Below are 17,905 nucleotides of genomic sequence, written 5' to 3'. Positions count from 1 at the left end.
TTGACTTGAAGTAATCTGTTGGACAGGTCGTTGCTGCACTTGTTCCCAACATGCAGAGACAGTATCCAGTATTGTGGCTCGTGCAGACATGGATACTAGTAGCAAGGTGACTGCCTACATGTATCTTTTATTTTTTTTTTAAATCACGATCAGCAAATTCTCACTGGTATTGTTGAGGTTTCCTAAAATTCAGCTGCTTTTGTTCATTGGAAAAGAATCAGAATGCCTTCATTCCATGTTGCCAACTGTCTCTGTTTAAACCATGTTGCAGTGCATCTGTATTTAGTAGCCTTTATTCAGAGATATGCTTACTGCAGTCTGTCCATGTTAATGGATTTTATTGGCAATAATAAATGATACATTTCACAATCATACCATTCAGGATGCTGACAATAACGAGGCACCAAAATCAGAACAAATGGCACAAAATTGAGCAGAATAACATATCAGGATTTAAATGTTCAACCACACAGCGAGCCCAAGATTGATATCTGGTTCCTGTTTCCATGGTGATAGGATCACATGCTAAGGCAAGCAACCAGCCCGAGAGTGGGACAGAAAAAAATGATCTTTGTGGAAAAGCTGTTAACCCTCCGCCATTTCCACAGGCAACAGCAGCAGTTCTCCAACAACTGCTTGCACTGGTCTCAGTCACTTTCCTTTATTCAGCAATTGTGCTATATTGCAAGATCAAGCTACTTGCTAGTTAATAGAAATTAAGAGCCCATTTACACACCAACTTTGGCATTACAGAAATGCTTTTCTGGAATGTGGAATTTACAAATGCAAATATAATCTTTGTCCAGTCTGCTTTTGGAAATGGAAAGCGAAACCACGAGAAGCGATCCCTTCCTGCAGTCTGAACTGTTTCCAGGCCCACAGCAAACTAGAGCGCTGTTTACTCTCTGAACTGTTTCTGTGCTGTAACATTCTATCAGCCCATCAAATCTGCACCATTCCACATGGGCTACACAATTCATCGAGCATTGTGGGGGGGTTGGGGGCGGTGATGGAGAGAGATGCAATGTACTGTGTGCAACACAGGTTTGTGCCTTCAATTCCCAAATAGCAAGTTCCTGAATCACTTTCCTGGAGAGGGGAGGACAGGGCTGGTCACTTGGTGCCACTCTTCTGTGTCCCCCTGAAAACCAGCAGTTGAGCAGCTTTTATACCGGTCCAACAGAGCACCTCTGGCTGTGGAGTCTGGGAGCACAGAATTCTGACAGTAGTCGAATTCAGAGCAGCATTAAACCTCTTATCCACTCTGCCAAATCTCGGAGGGTGTTTCCACGAAGACAAAATTACTGGAGCTACAAAATTTCAAATAGCTTGTGAGCAAGAAAGCGGAAGCATGAAGTTAGATATTAGTGTAAATTCTAACACAGCCACAAGTTTCAGGAGTTAAAACATAGCAGTAATCCAGTGAGCTGCTGGTGGGGAGGTCCCTGTTGGTGGGTGACTAGTGGCCCTTTTATATTGTAGAGTGCAGTCAGCCAGTAATACCTGCAATTCAATATAAAGCAGGCAGACTCTTCCCATCCTGAATCTCATTTTTCAAAGGTCACAGATGTGGCAAACAAGCAAGTCTTTCTACTGCTTCCCAACCAGGATCCAGTTGCACTCAGGGGCCACTATCTAGGCTTGCAACACTTGTAAAGTATCTCAGCTTGCAAGAATCAGAGCCAATACCAGTCACCTCTGCCTCCTGAGGTAGTTTTAGTCAGGGTTTGAGGCAAATCACCTTCAACCCTTTGGTCATTATGGCTCACTGTTACTGCGCTGAGCAGTGCCTTTATATATCTGGAGAGCTGGCAACAGCTTTCACTCTGCGTCTTGTATTCAGCCAGGACTGCAATCCCCTGAAAATAATAAACAGCCATTCAACTGCTATGTCCCAATAACCACTGGTACCTTAAGAGGCAGAGGTGACTGGTATTGGCTATGATTCTTGCAAGCTGAGGTACTTTACAAGTGTTGCAAGCCTAGATAGTGGCCCGAGTGCAACTGGATCCTGGTTGGGAAGCAGTAGAAAGACTTGCTTGTTTGCCACATCTGTGACCTTTGAATTCACCAGGGCCAGAATTTCCTTAAGTGCAACAATCTGCAGCCTCCAACTCCAGGCAACTTTGTGCCTCCTGGGCAGTCACGATAGCAACCTCACCATCTGGAACAGGAAAGGACATTGGCACAGAACCCGGACACATTCACTCACCAACACACCACACACACACACGAGCAGGTGGTTACTGAATCTAAGGCACAAGGCGTTTATACAGGCTTCCATGCAGTGGCACCTTACAGCTTGATCATTAATAGACTGTGGTCGGGGTCTTGATCCCCGCAGAAGCAGCGGGCTGGTGGTCAGGTGCCTGCCCATCGATCGTTTGGTATGAAGTTCGATCGCGACTACCAGTTAAATCTGGAAAACCTGTACAGAACAATTCAAAGAAAAGTCATTTTCTCTCCCCCCCACAGATCATTGGCAGAAATAACTGAAAACAACTAAAGTGTGCAACCCGAAAACCTCTACACTGACCTGGTTTCAACCACGAGCTCACAGCGAGCTGCCAGAATTCTACAGCACGAGTTTGATAAAGCAACATTGGTAGAGCTTGGAACTGCTCAGCTGTCTAACCTCAGACTGAGGAATGGGCAGTAAAATCATTTGTAGTCTCAGAAAGGTATATAGAAATTACTGCAAGGAAACAGGCTGTTTGATCCAACTAGACAGTTAGTAGTAACCCTCATCCCATGTTCTTGCCCTGTGCCCATCTCTCTTTATTCCCTTTGCCTTCAACTGTCTATCTAATCTATCCTTAAATATTGATATTGTCTCTGCTTCATTCACTGACATTCCACAGCCTCTCACCTCTAAAATACATTTCTTCTGTTCTGTCACATTTATTCTTTTACCTACAGCCCCTCAATCACTGGAAACTGTTTTTATCTACTCTGTCTCATCCCTTCATAATTTTAAACATCTCTAACAAATCAACAACAATTTGCAAACTGTCCCAAGACACTTCACAGAAGTGTAATCAGACAATAATTGACACCGTCAAAGGAGATATCAGGAGGAGCGAGTTAAAAACTTGGTCAAAAAAGTGCATTTTAAGGAGGTTTTAAAGGATAAGATGGAGGTGGAGAGGCAGAGGGGTTTAGGGAGAGAATTCCAGATTGTGGGGCTTAAACGGTTGAAGGCATGGCCCCCAATCATGGGGCAAAGGGAGGGGGATGCACAATAGGCCAGTCAGAGGAACGCAGAGTTCCCGGAGGTTTGAATGGCTGGAGAACATTAGAGATAGTGAAGGGCATGGCCATGAAGGGATTTAAACATGAGCATGAGAACCAAAGTAGGTCAATAAGCACAGGGATGGTGGATGAACGGGACTTAGTGTGGGATTGGGTATAAGCAGAAGAGTTGAGAATGAATTGAAGTTCACGGGGACTGGCCAGTAGAGTGTTGGAAGAATCGAGTCTGGAGGTTACAACGGCACGATTGAGGGTTTCAGCAGCAGGTGAGCTGAGGAAGGGGTGGAGACAGACAACGTTACAGGGTGGAAGTTGGCGACCTATGTGATGGAGCGGATATGGGTTCAGAAGTTCAGTTTGAAGTCAAATAGGACACCGAGGTTAAAAAGTCAGGTGCAACCTGAAACAGTGGCAAAGGTATGGAAGTTGAGGCTGAGGCTAAAGACAATGGCTTTTGTCTTCCCATTGCTTAACTGGAGGGAAATTGCAGCTCATCCAATACTGGATGTCAGATAAGCAGTTTGACAACAGAGAGGCAGTGAAGTGATCGGGAGAGGTGGTGGAGGTGTAGAGTCGGCTGCCATCAGAGAACACATACGTGGAAGCGAACCACACGTCTTTGGATGACAGTATGTAGATGAGGAGGAGGAGAGGGTCAAGGGGAGATTCTTGGGGGGCCTCCAGAGGCAACGGTGTAAGAACAGGAACAGATACTATTGCTGGAGATGTTCTGGCTATGATTGGAGGCAAAAGTGAAACCAAGCAAGGGCAGCCCTACTCAACTGGACAGCGGAGGAGAATAGTGTGGTCAACAGTGTCAAAGACTGCAGAGAGAGATTGAGCAGAATGAGGAGAGAGAGAGAGAGTACCACAACCTAAATCCATGCCACTTTGGGCTGTTTCAGTGCTGGGGAAGGGGCAGAAACCCTGGATTGGAGAGATTCAAACATGAAGTTGCGTGGAAGATGGGCACAGATTTGGGAGCTACAACACATTCAAGAACTTTGGAGAGGAAAGGGAGGTTGCAGACAAAGTGGTGGTTTCTAGAGAGAGGGGTTAAAGGTGATTTTTTTCAGGGGGTGGGGGGGGGGGGGGGGGAGGGTGATGACAGCAGTTTTGAAAAAGGGGTGGGGGGGGGGAAAAAGAGACAGTACCCGAGGAGGGAACCATTTAGACGTCAACTTGCAAGGAGCCAGGAAGGGAAGTTGGGTGGTCAGCAGTTTACTGGGAATGGGGTTAAGGGAACAGCAGTAGGTTTCATGGACAAGGTGAGTGCGGAAAGGGCATGAGGGGAAAAAGGAGCGAAAGACGCGGGTTCAGGGATCGAGGTGGATGCAGCAGAAAAGGCTAAATGAATGGTCTCAATTTTAATGACATTTGTTGGAAGTAAGGGAGGAGGGAGCAGGGGAGAGGGGTTTAAGGAGATAGTTGGTACTGGAGAACCAAAGCTGGGGAATATCTTTGCTCAAAGTATAATTAGTTTACCAAAATGTACCTCCGACACTTATTGACATTGAATTATATCAGCCACTTCTTTGCCCATTCCACCATCTTATCAATATCCCCTTGCAGCTTCCTTTAGTCCTCAGAATTATTCACCATGCCTCCTATTTTAGTGTCATCTGATTTCATCCTCCCCAACACAGGAGCCTCGAGACAAACTATAGTGCTTCAGCTAAGATTAGTAAACTCAGCACAGAGCAAGATTGAACCTGTGAATTTCTAATCCATGTGGTCAGCCAATCACTGGGCCTCCAGGAAAGCTTCGTAACGGGTACTCAACCAAACCACAAACCTTCATTCAAATATCCACAGCTTTGATAAAATTCCATTTCAAAGAGAATATGAACAACAAACAAATACATTTTTTTTAAATCCAGAAATGTTATACAAAAAATGAAAAATGCAAACTTGAAATAATCTGGATCTTTGCAAAGAACAAATAAACAATAACAGGATAAAAACGGCAGCAACATTTCAGCAGCCAAGGAGGGATCATGTGATTATTGGAAGATCACCGATCAAAGCAGGAGGGCTGCGGGTTGCAGCAAAGGGAGGAAGAGTGGACACGCACTGCAGGAGAGGCAGGGACGGGTGGTTCAGTAGGAGCAACCATAGCGAGCAGTGGATTCAACGCTATCGCACGTAAACCTGCTGTCAATGGAACTGTCCAGGTCTGAGATGGAGAGAGCAGAGAGAGCAGAGAGAGAGAGAGAGAGAGAGAGAGAGATAGAGAGAAAGAAAGAAAGAAAAACACAAACATAAGCTTTGATGACACCTTCGGAAGGTTGAGAAGCAGGTAACTAAAGAAACAAAACAGAACACGTACAACATAAAACAGGAATATTAAGCACAGTTATATAAAATATAGCCCCTTCCCCCAGATGAATACAATGAATTCACTGCTTCTTGAATACTGCACCCACGGAACGGACCTTCTCGAGGGCTTGGGGCGTTGGACACAGCCATTGTTTGCCCAAACTTGTCAAACTCCAAAATTTGAGAAAATGTTTTATTATTTTCATGGATGTAATTATTAACAGGGAGATAGCTGTTGAAATTCACAATGAAATTGTTTCACCTTATTTCAAACAAGAGTGTGGATCTCAGGCAAGGACATAATTAGGCTCAGTTGGGATTTGAATCTCTCCAATCTCAGTCTATGCCCCTCCTCCCCCCGCCACCGAGTGTATGCCCCCCAGCCCTCTGTCTCCAAGAGTCTGTGTTTGTGGCTACCGCCCCCACCCCCCCCCCCAACCCCAATGAGAGTCTGTGCTTCCCACCCACCCACCCAACAGATCGGACTGATCTGCGCGCTCACTCACTCCAATCAGATTTGTGTCTTTGACGCTCAATTCAATCTGGTGCATAGACCCAACAGAAATGGCTATTACTGTTGGACAACGTTATAATTGCCAAGTGCTGCACCCCATGCTGTTGTAACAGCCAACCTGTTGGGAGCAGGAGGTTTGCCCCAGTGTATGTGTGTGTGACTTGCTGCAGCCTCAGAGCAACCTGCTCAGCGGACACGACAGCAGCACACAGGTAAATCCAGCATGTTGCAAATTCTACACTTGCGCCTGTCGCCAAGATACAGCCTGTCCCATCTGCTGTGCAGCATGTGTTCCTAGATGAGGTCATGCTGGGGAGCGAGGTTGCGGGGGTGTGGCAGAAGCTCCCCACTCCGGAGCTTGGGGGGGGGGGGGGGGGGGGGGGGGGGGAGAGGGGGAGGTCACCTGGTTTGTACAGAATGACAACGCCTTTGCTCTACCAGGTGCCACTGGGGTGGGGAAAGACAACACACCAAATCGGTGCTTCTCGCTGTGCAGATTTATCAAGCTCCAAGGTTTCCTTTAGTGCATCATCTTGCCCCGCTACTGTTGCCCAGGGTTATAGTGACAAGTACAGGTGGGCTAGGCTCTTACCAATGTTTAAGTTGCAATCACCCCCTCGTTCCTTGTACATCTGATACACAAAGAGACATGAAACCGGTTTCAGAAGGAGGCTCAAAATTGCCATGCCAACACTGAAGCGGAACTGGTCCCTCAATGCAATGTCGCTTTGCACGGCAGCGAAACGGTTGTAGCCAATCGCGATGTGGATGATATCTGTGAGGATTGTTATCAGCACGCCAAATAAATACTGAAAGAAAAAGTAAGACATCAGATTCAACATCCAATCACTAGCAGGCAGTCACAGGACATTGGTTGCCAGTATGACAGCAGGTAACGGTGAACTAAACACGGGACTAGCAAAGCGAAAGGGAGACCTCACTGTGTCCAACACACGTTTACTCTCGTAACTCGATGCACCATTCGCAGGCTAACCAACCATGGTTCTGCAGTAATCCTTGACCCAGGTGCACCAAGTTTAAGAATGGGTCACAGCCCAGAGGTGCTAGACCATTCCAGGAGGTGAAAGAAACTCTGTGAATCCAGCACGACAGATCTGCCTCAGGGATATTGCTCACAATGTCTACTGTGTGTACATGTGAACATGTTTTGACATGTCCTGTTGCTGAGCTGGTCAGTTGATAATGACCTCACTGTAACTGTCAGGATGAACGAGAGTGTTTTAAACCTCAGGCACAACACTGGACTCAAGCAATTAGCGATTGGTGCTTGGACTGTTCGTGCCCAACAGTCGCATCATCACACGCACATAATCACAGTACGAGGCAAGCACAGCCTTGTGCTCATTCCATTGCTACAATTCTTTATTTCCCACCTAGCTGCAGTCATTGTAATTCACAATTTATCTCTCCCACTTCTTTTCAGAGGAATGGGAAATGGGTTAAGCACATGTGGGGTGATGGAGAGAGTGAGGAGGTGGGGGAACGGGGGGAGGAGAGAGAGAGGGGGGGAACGGGGGTGGAGAGAAAGGAGGGGGGGAACGGGGGGGGAGAGAGAGGAGGGGGGGAACGGGGGGGGAGAGAGAGAGGAGGAGGGGGGGGGAACGGGGGGGGAAGAGAGAGAGAAGGGGGGGAACGGGGGGGAAGAGAGAGAGGAGGGGGGGAACGGGGGGGGGGAGAGAGAGAGGAGGGGGGGAACGGGGGGGGGGAGAGAGAGGAGGGGGGAACGGGGGGGGGAGAGAGAGAGAGGAGGGGGGAACGGGGGGGGAGAGAGAGAGAGAGAGGAGGGGGGTACGGGGGGGAGAGAGAGAGAGGAGGGGGGGAACGGGGGGAGAGAGAGAGAGGAGGGGGGGAACGGGGGGGGAGAGAGAGAGAGGAGGGGGGGAACGGGGGGGAGAGAAAGGAGGGGGGGAACGGGGGGGGGAGAGAGAGGAGGGGGGAACGGGGGGGGAGAGAGAGAGGAGGGGGGGGAACGGGGGGAAGAGAGAGAGAAGGGGGGGAACGGGGGGGGAAGAGAGAGAGGAGGGGGGGAACGGGGGGGGGGAGAGAGAGAGGAGGGGGGAACGGGGGGGAGAGAGAGAGGAGGGGGGAACGGGGGGGAGAGAGAGAGAGGAGGGGGGGAACGGGGGGGAGAGAGAGAGAGAGAGGAGGGGGGTACGGGGGGGAGAGAGAGAGAGGAGGGGGGGAACGGGGGGGAGAGAGAGAGAGGGAGGGGGGAACGGGGGGGAGAGAGAGAGAGAGAGGAGGGGGGTACGGGGGGGAGAGAGAGAGAGGAGGGGGGGAACGGGGGGGAGAGAGAGAGAGGAGGGGGACGGGGGGAGAGAGAGAGAGGAGGGGGGGAACGGGGGGGAGAGAGAGAGGAGGGGGGGAACGGGGGGGAGAGAGAGAGGAGGGGGGGAACGGGGGGGAGAGAGAGAGGAGGGGGGGAACGGGGGGGAGAGAGAGAGGAGGGGGGGAGGAGGGGGGACGGGGGGAGAGAGAGAGAGGGGGGAACGGGGGGAGAGAGAGAGGAGGGGGGGAACGGGGGGGAGAGAGAGAGGAGGGGGGAACGGGGGGAGAGAGAGAGGAGGGGGGAACGGGGGGAGAGAGAGAGGAGGGGGGGAACGGGGGGAGAGAGAGAGGAGGGGGGGAACGGGGGGGAGAGAGAGGAGGGGGGGAACGGGGGGAGAGAGAGGAGGGGGGAAGAGAGAGGAGGGGGGGAACGGGGGGAGAGAGAGGAGGGGGGAACGGGGGGGAGAGAGAGGAGGGGGGGAACGGGGGGGAGAGAGAGGAGGGGGGGAACGGGGGGGAGAGAGAGGAGGGGGGGAACGGGGGGGAGAGAGAGGAGGGGGGGAACGGGGGGAGAGAGAGGAGGGGGGGAACGGGGGGAGAGAGAGAGGAGGGGGGGAACGGGGGGGGAGAGAGAGGAGGGGGGGAACGGGGGGGAGAGAGAGGAGGGGGGAAAGGGGGGGAGAGAGAGGAGGGGGGGAAAGGGGGGGAGAGAGAGGAGGGGGGAAAGGGGGGGAGAGAGAGGAAGGGGGGAACGGGGGGGAGAGAGAGGAAGGGGGGAACGGGGGGGAGAGAGAGGGAGGGGGGGAGAGAGAGGAGGGGGGGAACGGGGGGGAGAGAGAAGAGTGGGGGAACGGGAGGGGGGAGAGAGGAGGAGGGGGAACGGGGGGGGGGGGGAGAGAGAGGAGGGGGGAATGGGGGGGAGAGAGAGGAGGGGGGGAACGGGGGGGGAGAGAGAGGAGGGGGGGAACGGGGGGGGAGAGAGAGGAGGGGGGGGGACGGGGGGAGAGAGAGGAGGGGGGGGAACGGGGGGGGGAGAGAGAGGAGGGGGGGAACGGGGGGGAGAGAGAGGAGGGGGGGAACGGGGGGGAGAGAGAGGAGGAGGGGGGGGAAAGAGAGGAGAGAGAGGAGGAGGGGGGGAAAGAGAGGAGGAGGGAGGGGAACGGGGGGGAGAGAGAGGAGGAGGGGGGGGAACGGGGGGAGAGGAGGAGGAGGGGGGGAACGGGGGGGGAGAGAGAGGAGGAGGGGGGGAGAACGGGGGAGAGAGAGGAGGAGGGCAATGGGGGAGAGAGGAGGGGGGCAACGGGGGAGAGAGGAGGGGGGCAACGGGGGAGAAAGAGAAAGATACTCTGACTCACCCTTACTCTTTCTAAAGAAAACACCCACACACCTCGCTTTACTGAAATAATTATCTTTTTTTAATCCTTACAAATTCACTGAACTGCAGCCAGAATCTTGCAAATTGGCAATTGGTTATGGGATAGGGTGAAAGGTCACACAGGTTCAATGGCTCAAGTGTGAGGTGACCCACAGACTGGGAAGATTCCAGGTTCCTTTTTTCATTGATGCTCAGGATGTGGGCAGCGCTGGTAAGACCAGCATTTATTGCCCCTTCCTAGTTGCCCCGAGAAGATGCTGATGGGCAGCCGCCGCCTAAAACTGCTGAGCGGTCTTTGTCGCAACTGAGCGGCCAGTCCCCGGTAGCTGATTTCTGGGCAGGTACAACGGTGCTGGGTGGGGGGGGGGGCGGGGGAGTTAAATTGGAAAAATCAGTCATCGTCCCCACTCCTGATGACTATACGGAGACTGCTGCTGGAAGTGCAAGTCTGATCATGTGGGCTTCCCCCTATTCTGAATAGTTTGCTAACACTTGCTGTCTCGACTCGCGTGAAGAATGGTCACTCGGGTGAGATATCAAGGGGTGGTTAGCATCTGTGAACTATATTCCAGCAAAGATGGAGGGAGGGGGATGTAACTGAAGCACATTGAACTGGAAGATGCATCCACACCTGGGAAAGAATTGTTGGGCTGGAGGTACTCACCATGCCAAGAGCATCAACAGAGTCTCGCTGAGCGATGGCCCAAACTCCAATGGCCAGAACAGCGTAATTATTCCAGATGTAGGATTGCGAGAGCCACGGAAACATAAAGCCCCTGTTAAACAGAAAACCATCATCAGCTGCTCTCTCGTGGTCACAGCTTCTTTGAGGCACGTAGAACAATCCCAGTGTCGGCACAATTAGAAAGCTTTTAAAATATTATATTTAGATTCTTGATCTTGCTCAAGCAACACAATAGATTCTCCACCTCCCCATCGGTCTCCAGCTCTGCGTAAAATGTTGTTCCCAGGAATTTTAATGCTCTGCTTGTTCCAGTGGATGTGTTCAGAATCCCACAAGAAGTTCCGACCCTACTGTAAACAACAATCCCCGCCCCCTAAATCACACAGCACCATTCTGTGGCTGAGTGCTGGAGACACAACCCTACCTAGCTCACTGCTGCTTTGTAATGGAAATGGAGAGAGAGATGTGCAAGATTGGCTTAGAATGACTCAATCGTTTCCTCCTAAGCAGGCAACAGGCCTCTAAGTAGCAGTGAGGCAATATCACGATATCTCAGCTGACTTGCACCACCCCCACCCTCACACAACCCCAAAAAAACCTCCCTGAAGGTTAGGAGTGCCCAAGACAGTGGCCCCTCCACATCCCCCACCACCTTGTCCTAGCCAGCTGTTCGAAGACGCACTTGCCTCACAACCAGCTTGTACTGTCTTTATGATGCTGATTAAGTTAGCGACAGTTCACTATCGTGCCTACCTTGCTCAATGAGCTAAAAAAAAGCCTTTTTGCCTCCACACTTGATTCTCATAACCTGGCCCACAATAGAGGCAAACCACACATGTACAGATTAATTACCACCAGTCCCTGGGATAAATCAATTAAATCCTTATTAATATCCTCAGAGTTACATCAATCTGTATTTGTTGACCAGAAATTGTTTCCACATCACTCAAGCAATTTTAAATCTACCTCCTTCCGTTTCCAATTCATTCAGCACAAACTCAGGAGTGACTGGTGACCTTCTGGCTTTGCACAGCCTGAACTCGACCATCAGGGAACCAGATTATTAACCAAGTCAGAGACCGGAGCCCCGATATTAATGGGGATCCCCAAAATGGGCAAGAACCTGGCAAGGCCATGGACGTGAAGACCTTATTTACTGCGTACAGATCCGGTCACCATGTTACAGGAAAGATGTGACTGCACTAGCAAAGGTACAGAGGCGATTTACAAGGATGTTGCCAGGACTGGAGAATTTTAGCTATGATGAAAGATTCATTAGGCTGGGGTTGTTTTCTTTGGAACAGAGGGGAGACTTAATTGAGGTGTATAAAATTATGAAGGGCCTAGATAGAGTGCATAGGAAAGACCTATATCCCCTAGCAGAGATGTTAATAACCAGGGGCATAGATTTAAAGTCATTAGAGGGGAGTTGAGGAGAATTTTTTTCACCCAGAGGGTGGTGGGGGCCTGGAACTCACTGTCTGAAAGGGTGGTAGAGGCAGAAACCCTCATCACATTTGAAAAAGTACTTGAATGTGCACTTGAAGTGCCGTAACCGGCAAGGCTACAGACCAAGAGCTACAAAGCTGGATTAGGCTAGATAGCTCTTTTTCGACCGGCGCAGACACAATGGGCCAAATGGCCTCCTTTTGTGCCGCAAATTTCTATGATTCTATAAAATGACTGTAGATGCCCACCCGACAATGGCCAGAGTGAGAACCCAGCAGTGGGGCAGACGGTGGAACTCTCCCTGGGATAAGGGTTAAAAATAAGTTGTGGTGCCATGACATCAACGGGCCTTGACTTTTGCACATTCATTACGCTCAGTCTACTTCAAGCAGTAGCCGTGTCCAGGACCTAAATCACCACCAGGAATATTACAGCGCTCGCGAATAGGCACAGGAGGTGCACGATCCTGATATTTTAACTCCCCCCACTCCCACCCCCACCAAATCTTTCTCATCCATGGCGGGGGGCGGGGGGGGGGGGGGGGCGGAAAGAGGGATAGAAATTGAGGCTATGATGTCTAAACAATTAGAACTTCTGCATTATATTACATAATTTTATTTTATTTTTGAAATAAAAAGTCAATTTGAAACCCTTCTTGGCTACAAGCCTGGCTGTTCACCTGAGCAAACTCCCCTCTTCAAGCAAGGAGACTGGGACAAGCCAATCATTACAGGGAGTTAGCCGCACTTCAGTTGTTGATGAATACTAGAATCTGTAGCATGGAATGAAATGACTGCAACTTGGAGAAACAAGAATTAATCGGGGTCAGTCAGCACACAGTCCGAAAAGACGCCTCATGCTTGGCCAACCTCAAGAGAATTCTTTGAAGAAAGGAGAGGATAAATAAAGGAAATTCAGTGGATATTAATCTTCAAGAAGCATTTAATAAGATACTACCGTAGAGAGATAAGGCAAAGATAATAGGAAATTAAATTAAGGGGAAAGTAGAAGAAAAACAAAGGACAGGGATAAAAAGAAGTTTCTCAGATTGGGATGAAATGGAATAGTGTTTCCCAGGGGTCTGGGTTTAGGATGCCCTTATTTACTGCATACCTAAATATCTGGACTTGGGAATTGAGGAGACAGTGTCTGAAGTTTGTTGATGACATTTGACAAGGTGCCACATAAAAGATTACTGCACAAGATAAAAGTTCACAGGGGTAATATATTAGCATGGATAGAGGATTGGCTAACTAACAGAAAACAGAGTCGGGACAAATGGTTCATTCCCTGGCTGGCAACCAATAACTAATTCGGTGCCGCAGGGATCAGTGTTGGGACCCCAACTATTTACAATCTATATTAACGACTTGGAAGATGGAACTGAGTGTAACGTAGCCAAGTTTGCTGATGATACAAAGATGGAAGGAAAGGCAATGTGTGAGGAGGACACAAAAAATCTGCAAAAGGACATAGATAGGCTAAGTGAGTGGGCAAAAATGTGGCAGATGGAGTATAATTTGGAAAGTGTGAGGTCATGCACTTTGGCAGGAAAAAAATCAAAGAACAAGTTATTATGTAAATGGAGAAAGATTACAAAGTGCTGCAGTACAGTGGGACCTGGGGGTACTTGTGCATGAAACACAAAAGGACAGTATGCAGGTACAGCAAGTGATCAGGAAGACCAATGGAATCTTGGCCTTTATTGCAAGTAGAATGAAGTATAAAAGCAGGGAAGTCTTGCTACAGCTATACAGGGTATTGGTGAGGCCACACCTGGAATACTGCGTGCAGTTTTGGTTTCCATATTTACGAAAGGATATATTTGCTTTGGAGGCAATTCAGAGAAGGTTCACTAGATTGATTCTGGAGATGAGGGGTTTGACTTGAGGAAAGGTTGAGTAGGTTGGGCCTCTACTCATTGGAATTCAGAAGAATTATCGAAACGTATAAGATTATGAGGGGGCTTGACAAGGTGGATGCAGAGTTTCCACTGATGGGGGAGACTAGAACTAGTGGGCATGATCTTAGAATAAGGGGCCGCCCATTTAATACGTAGATGAGGAGAAATTTCTTCTCTCAGAGGGTTGTAAATCTGTGGAATTCACTGCCTCAGAGAGCTGTGGAAGCTGGGACATTGAATAAATTTAAGACAGAAATAGACAGTTTCTTAAAGGATAAGGGGTTATGGGGAGCGGGCAGGAAGTGGAGCTGAGTCCATGATCTGATCAGCCATGATCTTATTGAATGGCGGAGCAGGCTCGAGGGGCCATATGGTCTAATCCTGTTCCTATTTCTTATGTTCTTAAATAGAGGGTGGGGGGGTGGAGGAAGAGATTGCAGACTAGAGCAGTACATAGATGGACAGATAGGCAGCAGATACAGTCCAGTGTAAATAAATGTGAAATTAGAATATGGAAAGGAAATACACCTTAAAGGGCAAAGTCTTCAATGGAGTAAAGGAGCAGAGGGAACTTGGTGTTCATACCCACAGGTCATTAAAAAAGGTGGCAGCGCAAGTAGATAAGGGCATCAGAAGGCAAGCAGAACCCCTGGTTTCATATCTACAGACATAAGATACAAAAGCAAGGAGGTAATGTTGAACTCACCAGGACCTTAGTGAAGCTGCAGTTAGGAGTATTGTGCACAGTTTTGGGCACCGCATTATAGGAAGAATATAAAAACTATAGGTAAGGTGCAGAGCAGATTCACTGGGGTTGACATGGCAGATAGTGAGACTGTTTCCACTGGGACAATAATGAGAGGGCATAAATTTAATATAATCACCAAAAGGGGAGAGTAGAAACATGTCTTTGCACAGAGCATGGTTAGAAGATGGGATTCTCAGCCACTAACCAATTTTGAAGCAGAAGCCACAAATACTTTTAAAAAGACTTGGATTTATATAGCGCCTTTCACAACCACCAGACGTCTCAAAGCACTTTACAGCCAATGAAGTACTTTTGGAGTGTCGTCACTGTTGTAATGTGGGAAACGCGGCAGCCAATTTGCACACAAGCAAGCTACCACAAACAGAAATGTGATAATGAGCAGATAATCTGTTTTTTGTTATGTTGATTGAGGGATAATTAGCCTGGACACCGGGGAAAACTCCCCAACTCTTCTTGGAAATAGTGCCATGGGATCTTGTACATCCACTTCAGAGAGCAGATGGGGCCTTGGTTTAACGTCACATCCGAAAACCACTATCTCTGACAGTGCAGCATTCCCTCAGCACTGCACTGGAGTGTCAACTTAGATTTTTTTTGCTCAAGTCCCTGGAGTGGGACTTGAACCCACAAATTTCTGACTCAAAGGGGATTAGAAAGTTGCTTGAAAATTAGGAATATTAAAAAAGTGTTCATGAGCGAGGAGAGTGGAACTGACACTATTTAATATGCTAAATGGCTATTTCCGAGCTATAATATTGTATGAGTTTCTGTTCCCTCTTCCCCCTGCGGAAACTCACACGAAATGTTCTCTGCTCCATGCAGTCTGACCCAAGATCACAGGAACTCGTGAAATTTCAATAGCATTACAAAATAATAAACTAGGCTGAGGCAACTACACAGATGAAGATTTAACTTGCGCTCTCTCCTTCTTAGTCATCGGCTTACGGTACACAAGCCTCCTCTGTTATGACAGTAATACAAGACATTTCTTTAACTGAACTAATTATTCTCATCCAGCAATAAATGGCTCTACTCATGCTGAAACATTCTAGAATCCTCTGAAGCTCATCTTTTAACAGTATTCTTCCCAAAATTCATCATTTTAAAAACACCTTTATAAACTCTCATTTTGTTTCTAGTAAAACCGTGCATTACTGGAGGGTTGAGGACGGAGGTTAGACTGCAGATACAGCCAACATTCAGTGTCTCGACCAGTGTCTGCCAATCAATGGCTCAGAGTGCTGGGGTGGCAGATTAACCACAGCACAATTAGGGCCCATTTTTAAAGGATCATATCCAGGTTTAGTATATGGGGTGCCATTAATATTGTTAGGTAGCCTGGCTATGGAGAGTTGACGAAACAGAAACGCTAAAATGGAAAATTTATATCTTATAGATGGGATTCCAACAGGTGACCGGTTTCAGCTCTGTCTTTCCTGCAGTGTGTTCTGGGCACAAAGGGATTTAATTACCTAAAATACTACATCTCAGGAACAAATTGACATTTAAATTCACGTGAATAATAGTAGTCAACCCATAGCTGAGCTTCCTCTCCATCAAACTTCCACCTCCATAACATTGCCCACCTTTGCTGAAACCCTCACCCGCGACTTTGTCACCTCCAGGCTCGACTATTCCAATGCTCCCCTGGCCGGCCTCCGTCCTCCACCCTCCATAAACTTCGACTCATCCAAGGCTCTGTTGCCCTTATTCTACTCTGCACCAAGTCCTGCTCACATATCACTCCTGTCCTCACTAACCTACATTGGATTTCAGTCCCCCAATAAAAAAATTCTCATTCTCATTAAGTCCCTAGTGGCCTCACCGCTCCCCATCTCTGCAAATCTCCTCTACCCCTACAATTTCCACCCTCCCAAACTTTTAATTCCACTAGCTCTAGCCTTTTGTGCATCTCGCTTCACCCCATCACTGATGTGACGTCAGCCCTCACAATCTGTAATTCTCTGCCTCTCCTGCAAGACCTCTCTTTTACCATCCCCCCCCTCCCCCTCTCTCCTGCAAGAACTCTCTTTTACCACCCGCCCCCTCTCCTGCAAGACCTCTCTTTTACCCCCCCCCCCCCCCTCTCCTGCAAGACCTCTCTTTTACCACCCACCCCCCCCAGACCTTCTTTAAAACCCAACTCTTGGACCAAGTTTTTAGTCACCCCTCCCAATATATCTGCTTTGTCACACCAATTTATTTCCGATTACACCTCTGTGAAACACTGTGGGACATTTATCTACATTAAAGGGGCTATAGAAATGCAACTGGGTTGTTGGTGCTGCCATATTTTTCCATTGGTTGGACACCAGAAATTTAATGAATGGATTAACAAATCCATCACTCACCAGGTTGTCAGGAGCCAGTGCACGAAGATGATCATCTGTGGGGACAGAACCAAGGTCATTCTGTAATAACTAGACAAACTCTACAATTCCAGAGACATGAGCAGGCCCGATACCAAGTATATCTCCCACAATATCATGCCCAGGGAATCATGGAGCATCCGAGATTATAGCCTGTAACTCTCTCCCGGGTATATATAAACTCCCGCCCCGATCCCCTCAATTAGAATCCAACCTGTAACTCAAAGGGGGGGGGGGTGGGGCAGTGGGATAGGGGACAGAGGACAGTGGGGCAGATGGGGAGGGAAAGGGGAAGTGAGGGAAGGGGTAGATGGGGAGGAAAAGGAGGGGAGGGGCAGTGAAGGAGGGGGGGGGAGGGGGTGGCGATGTCTCAGACACGCCCGCCCCGTGTTATTTAAAGTCCTGCTTGTTCTGGATGTTTTTCCGACGTCGGACTTTCCGGGCTGGCCCTTTAAGAACCGGATCGACGGCCCTGCCTTTTAAGAGCTCCCCCGGCGGCCTGCGCTTGATCCCCAATCGCCAATCCCGGGCTGCTACCTTCAGATTAACCGCTGGCAACTCCATCGCCGCCTCTTCACTCGCACAAAAACTTTAAACACACCCACGTGACCCTGCACCATGTGACCCGGAGCCACGTGAACCCGGCCCGCGCGGTCTGGAGAAGGAGCGGCTCCCCCAGGGTCCCTGCGCCCCTCCTCTCGCCCAAGGTCCCTCCTCTCCCCCAGGATCCCTGCGCCGCCCCACCCCCCCCCCCACCCCCGCTGGATCCCAGAGTCCCTCCCCCAGGTTCGCAGTACCCCCGGCTCCCCGAGTCTCCCCGCAGGGTCCCTGCGACCTCCGCAGACCCGGTGGCAGTGCGGGAGAAAAGAGAAATGCTGTGGGACAGAATGCAGAAACGGCACAGCAGGCTTGTCCGGGTTAAACCTCGATAACACTGAGATGGAAAGAACCCAAGGTTTAGATGTTGCTGCAACAGAAAGA

The 17,905-nt window shown here is 49.4% G+C and overlaps 1 protein-coding gene across 3 annotated transcripts; it reads right to left on the bottom strand.

Annotated features, from left to right (window-relative positions):
• Nucleotides 1-2,042: 2,042 nt before the first annotated feature.
• agtrap (angiotensin II receptor-associated protein) lies at nucleotides 2,043-17,545 on the bottom strand. 3 transcript variants are annotated; one of them, XM_070860975.1, is made up of 5 exons: nucleotides 17,462-17,545; nucleotides 16,907-16,941; nucleotides 10,414-10,525; nucleotides 6,678-6,894; nucleotides 2,043-2,428 (listed from the first exon to the last, which is right to left on the bottom strand). In XM_070860975.1, the coding sequence occupies exons 1-5, from the start codon at nucleotides 17,486-17,488 to the stop codon at nucleotides 2,310-2,312; spliced, it is 510 nt and encodes a 169-aa protein (XP_070717076.1). In that variant the 5' UTR covers nucleotides 17,489-17,545; the 3' UTR covers nucleotides 2,043-2,309. The 3 variants fall into 3 exon arrangements, with proteins under 3 accessions (XP_070717076.1, XP_070717077.1, XP_070717078.1); XM_070860976.1 differs by lacking the exon at nucleotides 17,462-17,545 and adding an exon at nucleotides 17,401-17,450; XM_070860977.1 differs by lacking the exon at nucleotides 16,907-16,941 and having other exon boundaries at nucleotides 17,462-17,536.
• Nucleotides 17,546-17,905: the final 360 nt, after the last annotated feature.

Source organism: Pristiophorus japonicus, chromosome 18 (genome assembly GCF_044704955.1).
Source record: "Pristiophorus japonicus isolate sPriJap1 chromosome 18, sPriJap1.hap1, whole genome shotgun sequence".
NCBI lineage: Eukaryota > Metazoa > Chordata > Chondrichthyes > Pristiophoridae > Pristiophorus > Pristiophorus japonicus.
The sequence above is the reverse complement of the archived record's forward strand: the minus strand, read 5'-3'. Positions and strand labels throughout refer to the sequence as shown.

Bases quoted from the DNA above. Each gene is read 5' to 3' on its own strand.
- agtrap (XM_070860975.1), bottom strand. From the start codon at position 17,488: ATGGAGTTGCCAGCGGTTAATCTGAAG. The intron at 16,942-17,461 runs GTAGCAGCCCGG...CTGTCCCCACAG, and splicing joins TGCCAGCGGTTAATCTGAAG to ATGATCATCTTCGTGCACTG. The intron at 6,895-10,413 runs GTGAGTACCTCC...TTTTTCTTTCAG, and splicing joins CTGTTGATGCTCTTGGCATG to TATTTATTTGGCGTGCTGAT.